The 20,385-nt window shown below is 38.6% G+C and overlaps 1 protein-coding gene across 1 annotated transcript in view; it reads right to left on the bottom strand.

Annotated features, from left to right (window-relative positions):
* Positions 1–20,385, bottom strand: part of ppm1h (protein phosphatase, Mg2+/Mn2+ dependent, 1H) — an 88,908-nt gene that overhangs the window by 42,289 nt on the left and 26,234 nt on the right. The window contains exons 3-4 of the mRNA XM_057836350.1: positions 16,294–16,656; positions 4,200–4,312 (exon numbers count right to left, since the gene is read on the bottom strand). Coding sequence (XP_057692333.1) covers positions 4,200–4,312; positions 16,294–16,656 — 476 coding nt within the window. The remainder of the gene's footprint in view (positions 1–4,199; positions 4,313–16,293; positions 16,657–20,385) is intronic.

Here is a 20,385-nt window from a genome sequence, read left to right as displayed (position 1 = left end):
TTGTGTGATTGAGTGCGTGCACTACTGCACTTGGCTTACTTTCGTATCCGCAGTTACATTTGTTCATTTGTCCCCTCCCAGTCAAAATGGATTGGACGTCTAGCACAGTCAATGGCAATAAGTTAACAAGGAAGTGACCCAAAAATGCCCCAAAACCAACAGGAAGTGACACCAAATCAGCAGGGAGTAACCTGGAAATGACCTAAAATCAACAGGAAATTTACAGGACGTGACTCGTAAATATTTTATAATTACGTAGAAGTGATGCAAATATAACGATAGACGTCCAATTCACTTATACTGGAAGGACAGGCTGTTGCTGGTGCCATTGACGGCGGTCGACATCCATTCCATTTTGACTGGGAGGGACCAATGAATGCCAGTAGGTTAACTTATTTGGCCAAACATAAACTAGTCCTGCCCACATGAAATTTGAAATAAATGTGTCCCGCGAACCATAATGACTTTGACACCCCTGCACTGGACAGTATATTCTAAAACGCTATATTTTTTAGTCATCAACTGATCATCTATCCCTTAAAATGTATGAAACTGGCCTCAATCAATCAGCCACCCGATTGATTGGTGCACCTTTACTTTCAGATCTAATGCAGACGGCGCACTTACGATACAACAGAAAGGAATTCCACTATCAATATTGCGTATCGATCCAATTCGTTAACGATTTTCAGTGGGTGAAGAATTTTGATAATGAAAATCATTACAGTGAGCCCTTGTTTTTCGCGGTTAATGGGGACCACAACCCACCGCGATAAGTGAAAAACTTCTTTTGTGTGTGTCTATGTATTTATTCAGATTTAGCATTAGAAAGAGGTACATATAAAACATGTTTGATTAAAAGAAATTAAAATAAAAAATAAAACATATTTTAATAATTTTTTTAAACACTTCAAATATAATGATTAAATCTAAATTTTAAGCATTTTACTGTCCGAATTATTTTTAAACACGAATAACGTAGAAAAATGCTTGTCTTTATTAAATGCTTCATTGAGTGAACCCACTCAAATCCGCTCAAGCTGCTCACTTACACACAATGAGTTGCCACAGCAACTGTTTAACAAGTTAAACGATGACTGCCGCATGCTGCGCTTTGAAGCTTCGGCTTCCATGCATCTCTGGCAAAATGAAACCTAAACGTCTGTCAATCATCGTTAACTTTAACAAGCAACTCCAGTCTACTGCCTGACCAAGAAAAGCAGCAGGAGGGAGAGTGAGACTACGTGATCGGATCGGGACAGCTCTATAAAATATTGTATTTGTTTAATTTTAAATGGAAAAAAAAAAAACTGCAATGGACTGAGGGCGTGAAGTTTGAAGCGCGAAGTAGCGACTGATCACTGTATATCATTGATACCAATACATTGTGTTAGTTGTCCAATAGTGACTTTTTAACCGATAACCCGTTAATGTCTATTTCCAAAAATCCGATACCGATATCAAACCGATACCGATATATGCAGGGGTGAAAGTGGGCTAGAACGGCCAGGAACGCAGTCCGGTATAAGATTCAGGGCCGGAACGCAGTTCCTGTATAAGATTCAGGGCTGGAATGCTGTTGTGGTACACGGTGCTTTGATTCCAAAAATATGAAGGCAAATCTAAAAAAAAAAAAATGCTAAGCTGCCACACATGCATTTCATCTCCACGAAGAAAACAATCGACCAACATAAGATTTACATACACAACTGTTAAAAACAAGCATTATAAAGTGCTTGTGTAGCGTAATCACTTTCCACCGATATTTATTATTTATTTTATTCCACGGACGGCATGGAGGTTTCCCCATCTGCTGCAGTTATCTGAGTCTGACGATGATGAGTCACGTCAATGTGCGAATGCAAAGCAAAATGCCTGGACTCATTTATCTGTTCTGACATGTGATCAGCAGAGATAGTTGGCTCTGATTGGTTTAAATGTGCATGTTTTCTGGAACAGCAAAAAAAAAAAAAAAAAATTGTTGAATTGATGCAACAAAAAAAGGGCAATGCAACAGAAAATGGATCAAATCTTTAAGATCAAGGAAAGGGTTGAGGAGGCTTATTTATCATATTTAGTTGTATTTGCTTTGATGGGGAGGTTGAGAACATCTTCGTGTCAATGTGAACTTTGGACTTATATTTGTTTATTTATGTTAGGCTACTTATTCATTTCCTTATGATTCAAAAAAAAAGAAAAAAAAAAAGTCAATGCGCGATCTTCAAAATATATTTCACTCTGCATAATATACAGTAAGTCATTTGTACTTATTTTTCTGAATGTATGTTACTTATATCTTTATTATTAAAAAAAAATAGAAAGCAAAAGTAAATGTTTACATTAACTTCAATTTTAATATACACCCTATGTTCTTAAGTACTGTAGTTAAAATTCAGATTCGGCATTTAGTATGAGAGGAAATGAGGAAAAATAAAAGTAAGATGAAGGTTGGGGTTATTAGTTTTTGTTACCTTTTATTTTGCAAATCATTGAAAAAATACAATTTTGAATGAAAATCAGTTTTTGTATGTGTTATAGAAATAACAGTGCCAAAACAGTTTTCTTTGCATTTCAGTAGTTTTAGGAGGTTTGACCCCACCCCAAAAAAATGAAAATCAATAAATAATTAAAAATTCTGGCTCCGTGGCGAACTTCACGTCGGGGAGTTCCGGCAAGAAATTCTAGCCACTTTCACCCCTGCATATATGCAGTCGCGGACTTAACTTTATATGGCTAATTGTATTGTGATCCCCCATTGGATGCTTTTATAATGATAATTCTCACATAACAAATCCCAAGCATCTTAGTTTGGAGACATCTAATGGTCATTAAGCATAACTGCTGTGCTAAGCTGTGACCAGCCCTTGTGCAAAGGCAGATTCATCATTTTTTTATTTTATTTATTTATTTATTTAATTATTATTGGGGGTGGTGTGGCTCAGTGGTAGAGTAGTTGTCCCCCAACCCAGAGGTTGTGGGTTCAATTCTCCGCCCTGATGAACTCACCTACGTGTCCTTGAGCAAGATAATGAACCCCACGTTGCTCCTGGTGCTGCGTCACCAGTAGGTGGATGGCGAGATAGTGTAAAGCGCTTTGAGCGCCTTGAAAGGTGGAAAAGCGCTATATAACACCATTTACCACTAGAGGTGTGCAAAATTTCCGATTCTTAGATTATTCGCGATTCGGCCGTGGACGATTCGAGAACGGTTCACAAACATCCAAATTCCGATCATTGAAATATGGAAGTTAAGCGGAAGTACACAACACTCAGCGCGCCGCACTGTCTTCGGGACGGAACGGAGCGAGAGTAGCTAAACATCATGCTTCCCATTACCCGGCCCCTCGGGTAATGCCAATGCTCAACTCACGGCTCTAGCTCAACTCACGCAACGAGACAAAAAAACACAACAACATACCTGACTGCTGCCGAAAAGCTGTACAAAGTACATCCATTACAACGTTACAGTGGATATCATTTATATAGGACTAGATGCAATATAGATTTGGTAGTGTTAGCAGCACATCTACAAAAAGCTAGATGCGAGCGTTATAAACGGCCGCCATCTTAAAGCAGTACACTTCCATGCAAGGCTGTTGTAGCGAACCTTCCAAGCAAACCTAATTAACTTTTTGTCTAAAATACTCCTAAATCGGTAAAATATTGACTTGAATCTATCTTTAAAATAGTTTTAAAACTTTCACATGTCGAAAGTAGACAAGAGGGAAATTATGGAATAACGGGAGCAATTTTAACAAATTTAACGGTTGATTCACAACATTAATTGAATGTAGTTTAAAGCTGCTGATACAGAATGGGGACTGGAGTTTTTTATTTAATGTTATATTTGTATATTTGTTTACTGCTATATGTTAACTTGATACTGAAATAGTAGTGTGGTTTAGCCTGAGAGTATTTTTGAACAATTTTGGAACTCATGTACAAAACTTTTTTTTTTTAAAAAAGAGAAAAAAAAAGGTGGGGTGTGCATCAATAATCGTTTTATAATCGAATCGGAGCCTCTGAATCGTAATCGAATCGTTAGGTGCCCAAAGATTCCCAGCTCTTTTTACCACCATTTATAAAGATTTAGTTTTAGGTCGACCCATAAATGATGACTTTGGCTGTACAGAGGGGAAAAAAATCAACACGAGAACATAATTATGCATTCATCAATATCACTACATTGTCTGGTCTGACCTGCTATCGCCAGCGTTGCCCACGTAGAGCTTCCCGAGCAGGCAGAGCACCACCAGAGCTGTGCAGCCTCCGGATGTGTTGTAGACAGCTCGCTCCTTTTCTATTTGTACATCCTACAAAAATGACATTGACATGAAATTATTACGATTTAAATTCTATATGTACATCAGCACGTCAGATAATGTTGAGTTTGCACCACTAACAATAGGATGTACCTCATCAAAAATACTCAGCTGAATAAACCCCAATGAAGCTATTGATTCTTTGGCCTAAAATGTAAAATAGCAGACATAAGGCCCACTCAGAAAACACTACGATGCCATTATCAATTATAATTATAGCACCATAATGAGTCCATTCATCAAGGAGCAATGAAAAAAAGATCATCAAACCACCAGGACGTCGTCATGTGTTTAGATGGACTGCCGGCTATTACTGTCAGTTAATTAGCCTAGATTCATTTGCTGCTAATTAAACTGAAAAAATACTGTACGTGTTCATTAATTAGAATCGTAATTAAGCTGTCAACTAATTAATTAAAACAGCGAGTGTATGCGATTGAACCCATTGATACTCTCCGCTTGTTGCCTTTAAAGTCAGTATTCCTTTCCAACAAATTGCCGCAACATGTGGTGACGGGCAGAACAATGATTCACTTGTTGCTTTTCATACAACACAGTTAGAATTTCCCACTGAAATATTGTTCATAGTTATTATTAGATCAAAATTCTTCCGCAAAGATAACAATGTGATATTTTCTCACTAGAATGATTTAAGATGATGGATGCTGGCCTGCTTTGTGCGCTCTTTACGCCGGGGGGAGGATGTGTAAATGTGTCCTTCGCCCTGGATGAATTATGAATCTCATTGCCCGCCATACATATTTATCCTGGCTGCACGAACCCCTTGCCGCAAGCTAAGTCTTTAATAATGGAAACATCTGCATAAAAATGCACACCTTCTTTCTCGTAGTCTCTAGACGGAAGTGTAGTCTAAATTACACACATATACTTGAGCATATACTGTAAATTTGATAAATGACAGAGATAGACGTCTAAGCTATTTCAATTGAGAGGGCTGACAGCGATAATCTTTGAATAAGAATTTTTTTTTTTAAATGCACTTTTGTAGTCATGCACACACAGCAGTTTTAACAGGTATAATAAAACGTTCAATAAAAACCATACAGTTGTATGATATGACATGTAGTTTTTCTTGAATGCACAAATAAAAAAAACATCAATGGAAGCGTTTAATTGTCGTCGTTAAGATTTAATTTCCTTTAAATGTAATTTAAAAAATTTAAAAAAAGGAGTATAGCCAATTGCATGCTGTCATCTAGTGGTCAGCAGTGGTGTTACCAGGATGCCAGGTGTGGGTGGGCATTAGTACGGAGCCCCTAAGGCAGGGGTGTCCAAACTTTTTGCAAAGGGGGCCAGATTTGGTGTGATAAAAATGTGGGGGGCCGACCTTGGCTGACGTCTTTTATGTAGAACAATATATTCAAGCAAATTTTAGCAAGCCATTCTGAGCGTCACATTTGCTTTATTTTTTATTTATTTTTATTAATAATTTCAACAATCTCGCAACTAGCCTTTGTGGGGTTCTCTTTATACTCGGGCTCTTGCGAAATACTGCTGCTGTGAAATTAAACTAGCTTCAAGTTGCTTCAATTTCTCGCTACGTATCTTGCCTGTAATCTTGTTGTACATGTCAGCGTGTCTTGTTTAGTAATATCGCCTAACATTGGACTCTTTAAAAACAGCGACTGTCTCTTTGCAAATAAGGCAGACAGTTGCGTATTTTAGTCAAGAAATAGGTCCAATTTCCACCTATCCTTGAAGCGCCAGCTTTCGCAGTCAACTTTCTTTTTTTGTTGATTGTCGCCATTTTAGAAAATTGGGAGTAAAGGGTCACACGGGGTAATGTTGCTTAGAGTGCTGCTGCCTTTTCGTGGGTAAATGAGGAGCAGCATTTAGTGTATAAGATACTTCATATGCTGGTAGCAGTACTGCTGACCAATTTATTAAGTCTGTTTGTGGGCCAGACTTTATTGATTTTATGACAGAGGCTGGGGGCTGGATGAAATTTGACCACGGGCCGCATTTGGCCCCCGGGCCGGACTTTGGACATGTCTGCCCTAAGGTGACATGGAAGAAAAAAAAAACAGGGAGGAAAAAAAAAATTTGACTTTAAAAAAAAAAAAAATAAGAGTCCCTAAAGGGACACGAAAGATTTTTTTCTGTCAAAGCAAAAAAAAAACAAAACAAAAAAAAAAAAAAAAAACAACAACAACAAAAAAAAGCCCCAGAAAAAAAAGACCCTGATGTAAAAAAGAAAAGTTGAGGTTGAAGCAAAAAAAAACTTTTTTTTTTTACGTCGAAGCAAAAAAAAAAAAAAAAAAAAAAAAAAAAAAAAACACAACTTGGAAAAAAAAAGTTAACATCAACGCAAAAAAAAAAAAATGTTGGAAGATTGTTGTGCCTCCAGGTCAGTTTGAGTTTTGGAAAGCGAATGAAGTCAACAAGGACCGCCAAATCACTGAACGTTTTCCGACGAAAATGTCCGGTTGATTTTAAAACTCGCTTCAAATTTCTTCTGCTTATTTGGAAACCGTGCTTAATATCTAGAATTGATCTTATGTCATCATGTTTTAGGCCTATTTCAAAGTAAAACTCAATTAACCTGCTCCACGGATGATCACGCCCCATTGTTGCCATTGTTTACCTGCAAAACGCACGTATAAAAAAGTGGAATTATGTGTTTTTTCTTTTTCTTTTTTTTTTTTTTTTAACTTCCGGGTCTTTTTTTTTTTTCGGGGCAAATTATTTGTTTTTGTTTTTTTACTTTCGTGTTTTTTTTTTTCCCGGGCATTTTTTTTTTTTTTTTTTTTTGCTTCAACCTCAACTTTTCTTTTTTACTTCCGGGTCTTTTTTTTTTTTTTTTTTTCCGGTGTATTTTTTTTTCTTTTTGCTCAGACCTTTTTTTTTTTTTTAATTATTTTTCGTGTTTTTTTTTTTGTTTTTTTTGCTTTGACAGAAAAAAATCTTTCGTGTCCCTTTAGGGGCACTATTTTTTTTTTTTTAACGTCAACTTTTTTTTTCCTCTCTGTTTTTTTCTTCTTATTTTTTTTTCCTTCTTCCATGTCACCTTCGGGGCTCCAAACATTAGTCTTACAAGGGTGGGGCAAAAAAAAAATTTTTTTTTTTAAACTACAATGCTCAAGTAGGTCGAAATCCAGCGTAGGGCTACTGCACCGTAAAACATGTTTTGTTTTCTCCTTGAGATAACTTGTTGTGATTTGGTCTAAACTAATACAAGTCGATTTGACTTAGGACACATCCATAACTGAACAGTAAGGACATGCAGGTGACAATGTCATGTCGACAGCATGCAGCCTCCTCCGCCCCCTGCGAAGAGGAGGGATATTAGAAGTTCAGCAGGAGTAAGTAAGTAATGTAAAAAGATGTCAATGTTGTGGCGGAAAAACCACTAATTTTGCAACTGAAAGTCCAACCTGCATCAAGAGTTAGCATAACATTAAACTGCGTGAACTTGCTAACCTGCAAAACTACTGTGGTCAGGCCAGCCTCTACAACAGGGGTCAGCAACCTTTTTGGTGTGGAGTGCCACTTTCAAATTTTCTTGTCAATCAGTGTGCCACACCGAGATTAATGACGCACATCCAATTTTTTATATCCAACAGAGCGGTAATTTTACCCCAAAGAAAACAACATGAACATATATTGAAATCGTATAACTACCATTCTTTTTCAATTAACTAAAAAATAAATGCATATTGTAGAAAATGTCAAAACTTGAAAATAAGTGCAACAGTTCACTAGCTAGTTGTTCACTATCAACTTAAACAGTAAATTATATGCAGCATTTTAGATATTCTTTTATATTACAAAGATAAAAGATGCCTACCTTAATGTGATCCCTGGCCCTGTTTTCCTTGGCTCAGCTCTGATTTCGGGGTTGTACTTTGTGACTTTTAGCTGCTTATCCTTTTTTTTTTTGTTTTTTTTTTTTTGTTTTTTTTTTTGGAGTGTCTCGTTTTTAGTCAAGCCATCGACCAAAACCTCTGAGCGTGACAAGATCGCCTCTTTGATATATTCGCCATCAGTAAATGGTTTTCCTTGCTTTGCAATGCAGTGAGCAAAGTGATAGCTTGCTTCGGTGGCGGTGTTTTTAGCAGTGACAAAGGTTTTCAGGGTGTGTTTGTTTACTGTACCTGGACACAGCACGTTTTAATGTCTCTGCCTTGTCAGACTCATCCTTGAATTAATTTTCATGTTTTGTCTCGTAATGGCGTTTGACACTTGTTCTCCCCGGGGAGAGGCACGGGCCCGGGTGGACCGCCGCGGCTCCCGGGAGGCTGGCTCTTGCGGTGCGCACGGAAGGCGCGGGCCCGGGTGGAGCCGCGAGGAGCGAGCCTTTCCCCGGGGAGAGAAAGCCTCCCTATCAGGGTGCGCACGGAAGCCTAGGGCGAGAACCCGAGTGGAGCCGCCTCTCCCCGAGGAGGCTGGCTCTCGTGGTGCGCATGGAAGCCTCGGGCGCGGGCCCGGGTGGAGCCGCTAGGAGCGAGCCTTTCCCCGGGGAGAGAGAGGCTCGCTCTCGTGGTGCCCACGGAAGGTGCGGCGGGCGTGTGGGGCTAGAAGACCGATCTAGCCCCATACCAGCCCGGGTGGAGCCGCGGGTGCAGATCTTGGTGGGGGAATAACACTCTTAAATACAGTCTTGATGAGATTGAATTGGCTGCAGTTACGACGTTGGGAACGCTGACTCTGGAATAAAACACGATTTGACCAACATTGTGACAGCCGATGCCTACCAAAAATGACGTAATGTCAGAGGTTATAAAATCGCGCCAGCGGCCCTTCCCGCACAGAGAGCGCCAGTGGGCAATACGGGACAAGTCTGTGCAAGCGTGCAACCCGCTCCATTCTCGGGACATCTTTTTATACGTGAAAGCAATGACGTGAGTAAATCCCATGTCTCTTTACACAGGAATTCCCTTGGATGTGTGTGTGGCTTAAATAACAGGGCGCGCAACAGAAAATGTCTAAATTTCAGGTAAAAAGGCGCTTTTTTTCTTTTTTTTTTTTTCTTTTCTTTTTTTTTTGCCATGCGCTCGCGTGTCACTGGTTAACCATTCGCGTGCCAGTGCTGACACGCGTGTCATAGGTTGCCGACCCCTGCTCTACAAGGACCCACAAAGTCAAGCTAGCTGTTCTTCATTTGGATCATTGATTGCATTATGTACATTTTGGTGATGCAACGCGGTGGCTTCAGAGTGCAAGTCCCTCTATTAAAACAAAAAACGGGGCGCTATCCAAGAATGGGTCCACTTCAGGGGGCCACTGACATGAACATGAACTTACATGAAAAAAAAATCTGTGAAATGAAATCAAACATCAGAATTTCAGATGCTGTTACATCGTCCCTACCAATGTTGAGACCAAACCTACGCCCCTGTCTTTTATATTCACCAATCTTCATCATTCACAGATAAACCCACTTAGCCTGGATTAAACGGTATTTTATGAATACTAGGGATGTCCCAACCGCATATTTTTGCACCCGAGTCCGATTTCAAGTCACCTGATTTTGAGAATCTGCCGATACTGAGTCCCGATCTGATACAAAAACAAAGGTTTTTTTTTTTTGCTTTGACGCTTGCGCCGCCATAAACAGCCTCTCACTAACAAATGAACAGTGTTGTTAATAACGGCGTTACAATATAACGGCGTTACTAACGGCGTTATTTTTTTCAGTAGTGGGTAATCTAATTAATTACTTTTCTCATCTTGGCAACGCCGTTACCGTTACTGAGGACGGAAAGGCATGCGTTACTATGCGTTACTATATTGGTCGAAAAGTCTGAGGGAGACGGACTCACCGAGACGACAGAGCAGAGCAGGAGCGGGGAGGAGGCAAGAAAGTGTGAAGCCGAGCAAACGCGATGCTAGGTAGCTCCAATAATACATGTTGTAGCCGATAGCCGGACAAACTACGCCCGCATGTTATGGTAGATATGGTAGACATGGTAGATATCACATGTACTGTATATAGATATAACTAGATGCAAAATGACAGCCGCCATCTTAAAGCAGTAGGCTTTTTAGGACGGCTCTGTTGTAGAGAACCTTCCTCGCGAACCTAGGTAACTTTTTATCCAAAATACTTCTAAATCGGCAAAATCTTGACTTGAATCTATCTTTAAATGATGAAACAGTTTTAAAACTTTCATATGTCGAAAGTAGAGAGAAGGGAACTAATGCAATAATGGGAGCAATTTTAACAACTTTTAACTGTTGATTCAGGGTAAAGGGTAAATTAGGGTAAAGAATTGGGCTCGGGCCAATTGTACCAAAAACCTCCACAAAAAACTTCACATAGTGTGGCCAATGTTTTTTTTTTTTTTTTTTTTTTTTTTTGAGGGGGAAAAAAAAAACGTAATTATCACCAATTACTTTGCCAAGTAACTGATTACTCTTACATTCAGGTAATTGAGTTAGTAACGCAATTACTTTTTGGGAGAAGTAATTTGTAACTATAATTTACTTTTTTTCAGTAAGATTAACAACACTGCAAATGAATGAGTTGACACAGCACACTTCAGACTTTGTACCAAGCTTAACGATGATTAACACATTTGTGCCTTTGATCGTAGCGCTACAGGGGAGTCTATGGCTAGATCAAAGCTACAAACCTGTCAATCATCATTAAATTTAAGTACCAAACGGCAGCTGCACTGGTGACCAAGAAAAACAGTTTGGTCGCACTGCTTTTAGGGAGGGAGCGTGAGAGGCTGGACGAGTATGAAGCAAAAAACATACAATAAATATATATTTTTTTATCATTTAAATTCTGGTTCCGATCCTCTGAAAAATGGCGCAATTGGCCCGATTTCCCATCATGTGATCAGAAAGAGGCATCTTGTGAGCCAACCAAAGTCTTCCCAAACAGAGCTACTCAAGTCTGGTGAAATCCTTCTAGTTTTAAGATCGCAATATAAATCGCAAACCCCCCAAAAATCGCAATGTAAGTTTTCTCCATTATCGTTCAGCCCTATTATTGATTACTGACAGTGTGCTTCTATTGCAGTATACTTTTATGAAAACTTTTTTTTTTTTTTAATTTAACTGGTGGAAAATAAAATCGAGGAATAGGTATGCCTTGTATGTAATGTTACCATTTTACAACTTTTTTGGTTTTACCACCCACTGGCTGCCATTGATGGCATAGACCAGTGTTTTTCAAACGGTGTGCCGCGGCACACTGGTGTGCCGTGAGAGATCGTCAGGTGTGCCGCGAGAAATTATCCAATATCGCTTTTTTTTTTTTTTTTTTACGTCGTCAGGCGAATTGCAGTTGGAAGGAAGGAGTAGGTAGAAAGTTCTCGGTGATGTGCAAAGGAGCGAGGTAATGATTGCTCGTGTCACGTTCAAAAACTGCTTGTATTTCTAGCCATCAGCCACCTCGCTGTCCGCGACATTGTGGGTCCCTAGCACGTCTACTGTACATCATTTGATTAGACTCATCAAGTTACACAAAAGTGTCCTTTCTATTTTATTTGTATGCGACGAACATCAATCCTCCCCGTTTTATTTCTACACATTGTGGAAGACAGCAAGGTGGCTGATGGCTAGAAATCCGAGCAGTTCTTGAACGCGAAACATGCAGCAGCTCTCCAACTTCGCCATGGTGCCAAGCAAGCTTAAACGTCCTCTCCAAACGAAACACCCATCGCTTCAAAACAAGTCGATGGACTATTTTGTTCGCTTTTGTGAAAACACAGAGAAACAGACAAAATTTTTAAGGAAAAACGACAAAGGTAAATGAGAAAGCCCTCAAACCCTTGTTGCTGAACTTGTTGCTAGATAATTCTGAGCTTTTACAAGCCTAACTGCTTTAAAAAATGAAAACACATAGAGACTGTAGGTGTTGAAGAAGATTTCTGCCAGGATTATCGGCTTTGTGTTCATCTAAACAGGCTCAAGTTTCCCACTGTGTAAGTATAAATACTGAGAAATTATTTTTTTCATTAAATATACTGTACAGATAGTAATTTTGGAACATTTTTGATTTGTGGTGTGCCGTGAGATTTTTTTTTCCCAATGTACAAACGTGCATTAGATGTCCAATCATCCCACTTGTGTAGTATCTATCTTTAAATCTATCTGGCCAAAACAGGCTCTTCCTGCCATTTTTCGTGGCTTAACTCATTGGCTGCCATTGACGGCTATAGACTTGCGTTCCATTTGAGTTGCGAATGATCGCTGCTAGCCCTCCTAGTCCAAATGGATTAGACATCTATTTCTGTCAAATGAAATATACCGTTATTTTTGTACTATAAGCCGCTACTTTTTCCTTCATTTCGAATCCTCCGGCTTATGGTCCGGAGTGGCTTATTTGCTGATTTATTTGTGTTAATAGGTAACACTTTATTTGACAGCGGCATCATAAGACTGTCATGATTATGACATGAGACTATCATGGGCATTAATGAATAGAGGTGTGCAAAATTTCCGATTCTTAGATTATTCGCGATTCGGCCGTGGAAGATTCGAGAACGATTCACAAACATCCAAATTCCGATTATTGAAATATGCCAAGTAAAGCGGAAGTACAACACACTCAGCACGCCGCGCGGTCAATGAGCAACGGAGCGAGAGTAGCTAAACATCATGCTTCTCATTACCCGGCCCCTCGGGTAATGCCAATGCTCAACTCACGGCTCTAGCTCAACTCATGCCACGAGATAAAAAAACACAACAACATACCTGACTGCTGCTGAAAAGCTGCTACAAAAGTACGTCATCCACATAATGTTACGGTAGATATCATTTGTTTAGGACTAGATGCACTACGGTAGCGGTAGCTTTAGCAGCACATCTACAAAAAGCTAGATGCGGACGTAGTAAACGGCCGCCATCTTAAAGCAGTACACTTCCCTGCAAGGCTGTTGTAGCGAACCTTCCAAGCAAACCTAATTAACTTTTTATCTAAAATACTCCTAAATCGGTCAAATATTGACTTGAATCTATCTTTAAAATAGTTTTAAAACTTTCACATGTCGAAAGTACACAAAAGGGAAATTATGGATTAACGGTAGCAATTTTAACAACTTTAACGGTTGATTCACAACATTAAATTAATTGAATGTAGTTTAAAGCTGCTGATACAGAATGGGGACTGGAGTTTTTTATTTACTGTTATTTTTGTATATTTGTTTACTGCTATATGTTAACTTGATACTGAAATAGTAGTTTGGTTTAGCCTGAGAGTATTTTTGAACAATTTTGGAACTAATGTACAAAACATTTAAAAAAAATAAATAAAAAAAAAGGGGGGGGGGGTGCATCAATAATCGTTTTAGAATCGAATCGGAGCATCTGAATCGTAATCATAATCGAATCGTTAGGTGGCCAAAGATTCCCAGCTCTATTAATGAATGCTTATGACAGATGTCAGTAAGTGTCACCCAGCAAATTATGTCACAAACTCCATTTATGTCCAGTTCAGATCTTTTACATCCATTCAGAAGAGAGATAATTTGTTGGATAACACAAAATGACATCTGTTATAAGCATCAATTAATGTTCATGACAGTGTCATGTCATAATAACGATTGTCTTATAACAGTCTTATGGAACCACTGTCAAATAAAAGTGTAACCAAATACCATAACTAGTAATTAACGAAACAACTACAACAGTAATTGCAGAAATAATTAGCATTAATTTTGATTATTTGCATCTGTAGCGCTGCTACGCATGTTAGGAGGCATGTTGGACAACAAAAGTGTTGACAGCAGGTGGCAGCAGAGGTTGACTGTCTCCCCCTAGGGAGCAGTGATGGCTAAAGCTTTGCAGCTAATTGGTTCGAAGCTTCATGGTGGTTCATTTGGCCTTATGACAGTTGTATGATGCCTCTGTCAAATAAAGTGTTACCGGTTAATATCTTTTTGTGTAAATATCCAATAATACAGTGAGGACAGCTGCGGCTTATAGTCCAGTGCGGCTTATCTATAAAAAAATGCTGTTTTCGTGTCAAATTTGTTGGGTGGCGGCTTATAGTCAGGTGCGCTTTATAAAAATTACGGTAGTTGAGGTGGTGAAGCCCTTGACGACTGTTTAAGGTTCTCAAATTTCCCTTTGGGAAAATTAATTTATTACTCCTGAATTAGTGGTGCTTAGGCTCCTTCTAGTGGTATATGAAAGAATCACTATCACATCACTAAATATAGTTAACTTGACAACTTAGTACAGTACATTTGGATTGCAATTCCAATTTAAAATAAAATATATGACGGAAAACACTCAGGTGACTTGAAGTTCCGCTCTGAGAAATTGTCCTACAGGGTGACCCAAAAAAAAGTTTACACTGCCATAATACAACTTAAATGCCATGTTTATTCAGTTTAGAATTAGAATTTAATCACAAATTATACATTATTGTAAAGAACATGTACAGTACACTCTATTTTTCAATGTGTCCTCCCTTAAGTGTCACAACAGCCTCCAGGCGCCTGCGGAATGCTTGACAGGTCTTCTTTATGTAGGATGCTGTCATCTTTTCCCAAGATCTAACAATGGACCTCTCCAAGGCTGCCACAGAAGTTTGTGGCTTCTTACAGGCACTGTCCTCCACAGTTGCCCAGATGCTATAATCCAGGGGATTGAGATCTGGACTCTGGGGTGGCCACATATCACCTTGTCAATCAACTTTTTGGTCCACACAGATCGGGTTTTCCAGACCCAGGTTTTCGTGAGGCTGTTCCAGTATCTTTCAGCTTCTTTTTAACTTTGTAGACTGCACATCTGGATATTCTCAGATTTGCTGCAATCTCAGTAGGTGTCAGACCGGCACGCAGCAATTCAGGTACAGCTAAATTTTCTTCATTTTCAGCAGAAGCACAGGAATTGTAGAAACGAGAGATTACCAGCTGCATTGAGTGACCTTAATGAATCACTTAAGCATGACAACCTATTTAGATATGTTTCAATGGCTTTTAAACAAGCAGTCAACTGAGTGTAAACTTTTTTGGGGGTCACCCTGTATATGCATGTGTGATACATCATTGGAAAGCTTAAAATCTCGATTTTCGGGGGGAAGAAAAATGTTGAATCGGAGGGCATTTTTGAAAGATTTTTTTTTTTTTTTTTTTTCAACAGCAAAACCCTAACTGGAGGTGAGAGCACGCGAGAGCAGATTTAAAGACGGCATCAATTCAAGGAGATATTATTGCGTACTTACCTTGTTTTGATCCAAAAACTCCATTTAGCATGTATCACTGAGTGTCAAGACACAGCTGTGAATGGCCACAGCTGGATTTTGGGGGGGATTTTATGGGTGAAACATGGTAATATAACAAGCGTCACGATGCAGATATCACAGACATCAAGGAGTGGTTGAGATTTTCTTTTTCATATATTTACCCTTTTAAACGTTTTTTTTTTTTTTTTCAATTTTTCTTTGTTTGGCTGGATTATTTATCATCTAACGTATCGGAGAAAATGCGACAGTAACAAAAAAAATACAATTAAGCGATAGTTATGAGGTAGATATCCGTGACTTTTTTACAGACACCATTTTTTTCATTGTGACGTAATTTGTTTAAAAGTTTAAAATACGCGAGTGAATAATTTTTCTAAGTCGTTTTTCTTTTTTAAACGAAATATTAGACAGCAAATAATAATTCTAAGCTAAAAATGAAATTGTGAATAATAAATATAATTAATTATCTTTATTAGTTTTATGGCTGGGTTGAAACAAAAGCGGTTGTGCGACGTCTGTAAACGGGCGTTTCCAGAGTAAAACGTACAAATTAAAAATAGTTTGGGGGCTTAATGCGCCATGAATCTGCTATGGCAGCATATAGACATATTGTTCTATCAAACACAAGTTGTTTTGGCTTAAAATACAGGAGTTTCTTTTAAAAAGGAGTGCAAGAGCAGAAACTGCTTTTTCAGCTTTGTCTGTGTTTTCCGCCATATGTATATTATTTACTACATTTTAATTTCATCATTAGTAAATTACATATTATAAAGCTGTATTTACTAGCGGCAAAATATTTCTTTACCATGTCTTTGAACGCATTCTCAATGGCGCCGACTACCAGGCTCTCGTGCGACACTTTCTTCTCGGCAAAGAAGCGCGTGGGCGGCACACCCGGGGACCCGGGGGCACCTGCGGCCCCGCGTAGCGACACGGCCCTGGAGAGGGCACGATGGTTGGGATTCAGGTGCTGGTGTTGCCAGCGGACGGGCTCCTCACTCAGGCAGGTGGGTGGCTGGAGGTCGGGCGTGCACAGGATTTCCATCACCTCCTGAAGGTGCAGCGCGATGTGGTGATGGAGGAGACGCGACGCCACCACGGCCGCCCCGCAGCCGGCGTGACCGTCGAAAAGCCCCCAGTAGTGGAAGGCCAGGTCGTCATTGTTGGCCTAGTACACACACATAACATTTATCATATACAGGGACATCCATTTTGTGTCATGTTTGTCCTTCTTACAGTCACGAGTGAGCTGAACCCTAGACTGGTCAGCACTGAATCACCACTCACATCAATAGACAGTTTAGTCTTCAGTTAAACTGGCATACTTGTTTTGTGGATGAATGAGAAAGTCAGAGTAGCTTCAAAAGACTTCATTTTGTATCATTTCTCCACTTTAAGGTTTATTTTTAGCCAATAAGAAGCCTGCATAAAGTCATTCGTGACGGGGGAATTAAAAGACTAAATTTTAAAGTGGAGTGCAGACGTACTTCCTGTAGGTGGCGGCAATGTACTGCGGATTTCATTGAATAGTAAACTTCATTGGTGTTGGCTGCAAAAAATTATGTCAAAAAGTCTTCAGTCATCCAGAAAATGGTATGTAATGCAAAAGATATCATTCATAACAATGCCGAACTACAATCAGTATCAGTAATTGTTGTTTTTTATCTTCTTTTGCATAAGCACAGTATTAGATGTTGTGTGAATAATGAGCTTACAATAGCATTAAATAATACAATAAATACATCAAACGTAAAAATATGGATAAAAGAATAATAAAGTAGTTTGATGAATTATGCTTTTTTTCTATTAAAGAAAAAAATTACAGTAACACAAAGAAAACATTTAATAATGCTACTGTTTTTTGATTTTGTTTTTATGGGGAAAAAAAGTCATGATTCAAACTATATATTTTTAACTACCGTATTTTTCGGACTATAAATCGCAGTTTTTTTTTTCATAGTTTGGGGGTGCGACTAATACTCTGGAGAGACGTGAAATTATTAGCACTTTATTATATCATTTCACATGTTTTTTTGGTGTTTTGGAGGGACACTGATGGTTTGGTAAACTTGTTAGCATGTTCTTTAAGCTATAGTTATCTGAATAACTCTTAATAGCTATGTTACGTTAACATACCGGCCACGTTCGCATTTCGTTGTTCATGAATCATGTAACATTATCATACCGTACACTTATTCAGCATGTTGTTCTCTATTGAATTTTTTATTTTAAATTGCCTTTCAAGATGACATATCTGTTCTACAGTATGTGCTGAATTTTATCAAATAAATTTCCCCCAAAAAATGCGACTTATACTCCGGTGCGACATATATGTTTTTTTTTCCTATTCATTGCACATTTTTGGGCTGGTGTAACTTATACTCAGGTGTGACTTTTAGTCCGAAAAATACGGTATACAGTATCTATTTTTTAAAAATATTTTTAAATCCCTATTTTTCAAGTTTTGTGCTCGTGCCTGGAATCTCCAGAAAGCCCAACAGCAACTAATGTAGCATGTTAGTACAACTTATCAGTGGATTACATTCGTCACGACACAAACTGCATTAGCTGCCAAGTTCATTCGTGCAAAACTCATAACAACAATTTCAAGACATGTTACTGAGAGCCATGTCGACTAAGATTTTTAGTTGCTTGTGTAGAATGAGATAAGGAAAATGTTAACAACAGCTGAAGATACAAAGTCATTTTTCAACTTGTAGCTAAAAACTGTGACATAAAATGAACAGGTTCAAGCCAAAATCTACTCTAAACAGCTATCTTATGATACTTTGCTCTTTCTGTTGTAAAACTAAATTCCCTGCTAATCTAATCTTCAACCCTTACTACCTAACGTTCCAGTCAAATTAGATTTTTTTTTTTTTTTTTTTTTGCTATTTGACAGCAATCACAATTTGAAAATAAATATTCTAAATGCAGTTTGTTCACACTGAATTTGGATAATATTTCCTAGGGATATCCCCAATCCGATCACGTGATCATAAATCGCGCCATTTTTCAGAGGATCGGAATCACGTGAAAAGGATCAGGTTTTTAATTTTAAAACAAATTTATATATATATATTTCTTAAAAAGTAAAAAGTAACAAAATATTTCAGAATTAGAATGGCATTGCAAAAAGAAGCAAAAATATATAATGGTAGTCCCCGAGTTTCGACGGACCCGACTTAAGCGATTTCTATCTACGCCTGAGTCTTGTCGTTTTTTTGTTGGGTTTTTTTAATGTTGAGTTTTGTTTTGTGATTAGTGCTGCAACGATTAATCGGTTAACTCGAGTATTCGATTAGAAAAAAAAGATTCAAATTAAATTTTGCTGCTTCGAGTATTCCTTTAATCAAAGTGGCGTTGTAATGGTTAATTTGAAAGTGTTTGCATTTAGTAGTTTTATTGATTTGGGTGGATACACTGCCTTCTAGTCTGCCTCAATTCACATGGCTTAATCCAGGTGTTCCCTGTTAAGACCAACATAAGCTAAGTGTTTGTTTGAGCCAATGTTTTGTTTTTTTTTTGTTTTTTTCAAATGCCTCCATAATTTAGTTTATAGGTATATTTAGCCTTTTTTGTGGGAATATGTGTCTGAACCATTTGTTGAGAGCATTTTAAAAAATGTTAGCATTTTATAGCATTTAAACTAGCAGACTATTGCTATGTAAGTTAGCTAGTTCTTTTGTTGCATATAGATCCTCATTTATTTATATATTTATACCGTTTGAGGCCCAGCTCAGGTAATTTAATTGTTCATGTTCCTTATGTGATTACTCGATTATTCGAACTAATGGTTCATCTATTAATCCAGGGGTCCCCAACGACCGGGCCGCGGACCGGTACCGGTCGTTGTGCCGCTTAACACACCAATATCCCTGTCTACTCTAGATATACAACTACAGGATAGGAGGTCGTCATAGAAATGCATTGATTGGGCTGTTAGCACTAAATCTCGTTTTGTATATCTATGCGCGCTTGGACTCGATAATAACTTATGACGTAGGTCGTCGCCAAACGCATTTCTTCCCGGAAATAATTAGCCCCCACACTAGAATGACTGAATAACAGACGTCTTTGGACAGACTTTTTACGGGGAAAAGGGTACCTGACGAGCCAGAAGATGTGTCTACAACCTCGAAGAAAACAAAATTTATGCTACTTCCCAATCACTAAAGACCCACGAACGGCGAAGGTGTGAATTCGTGACACGTATGTGAATAAACAGAGTTATTCGAGCATGTCTGTGGAACAGGAATATCAGCTTGTAGACATCGCAAATCACGGCGACTTAAACGTACATTTGAGACAACAACTCTACCGAAGTTCTGGATTTGAGTCATTTCGGAATATCCTGACATCGCTAGGAGCGCGCTGAAAACTGTGCTACAATTTCCAACATCGTGTATTTGTGATGCTAGCTTCTCTCACTCTCCCATCTCGGGAGCATCTCGTCTCAACGAAACAAACTCAGGCCTCCCACTGATTCAGCGGGTGAGTTGTATTTTTTCCCTGCACTTAACACGACGGGGCTAAAAACAAATGCTATTTTATATTTGCTGTATTTTTCTGCCGCACATTGCCGGTGTTCTAACAAAGTTGGCATGCGTGTAACGTTAAAAAGGACCGTGAATGCAGCGATTCCAAAGTACACACTACAATTTTCTTTAAAGAAAGGAATATTAACTTACGTTTGCCACGTTAGGTGCACACAACAACTGCACGTAGCCCTCTCACTTAACGATTTCGCCGTGTCGTTAAGCATTAATTTACGCCATTTCTGTGTTGCACATGTATGTTTATGATGTAAATAGTTTTTTAGCACCATTGGATAATATTGAGAGTCCAACTGAATATAAAAGAGGGCTTTTTTCACCGCCACAAAAGCTTTGGGAGC

Source organism: Corythoichthys intestinalis, chromosome 5 (genome assembly GCF_030265065.1).
Source record: "Corythoichthys intestinalis isolate RoL2023-P3 chromosome 5, ASM3026506v1, whole genome shotgun sequence".
NCBI lineage: Eukaryota > Metazoa > Chordata > Actinopteri > Syngnathiformes > Syngnathidae > Corythoichthys > Corythoichthys intestinalis.
The sequence above is the reverse complement of the archived record's forward strand: the minus strand, read 5'-3'. Positions and strand labels throughout refer to the sequence as shown.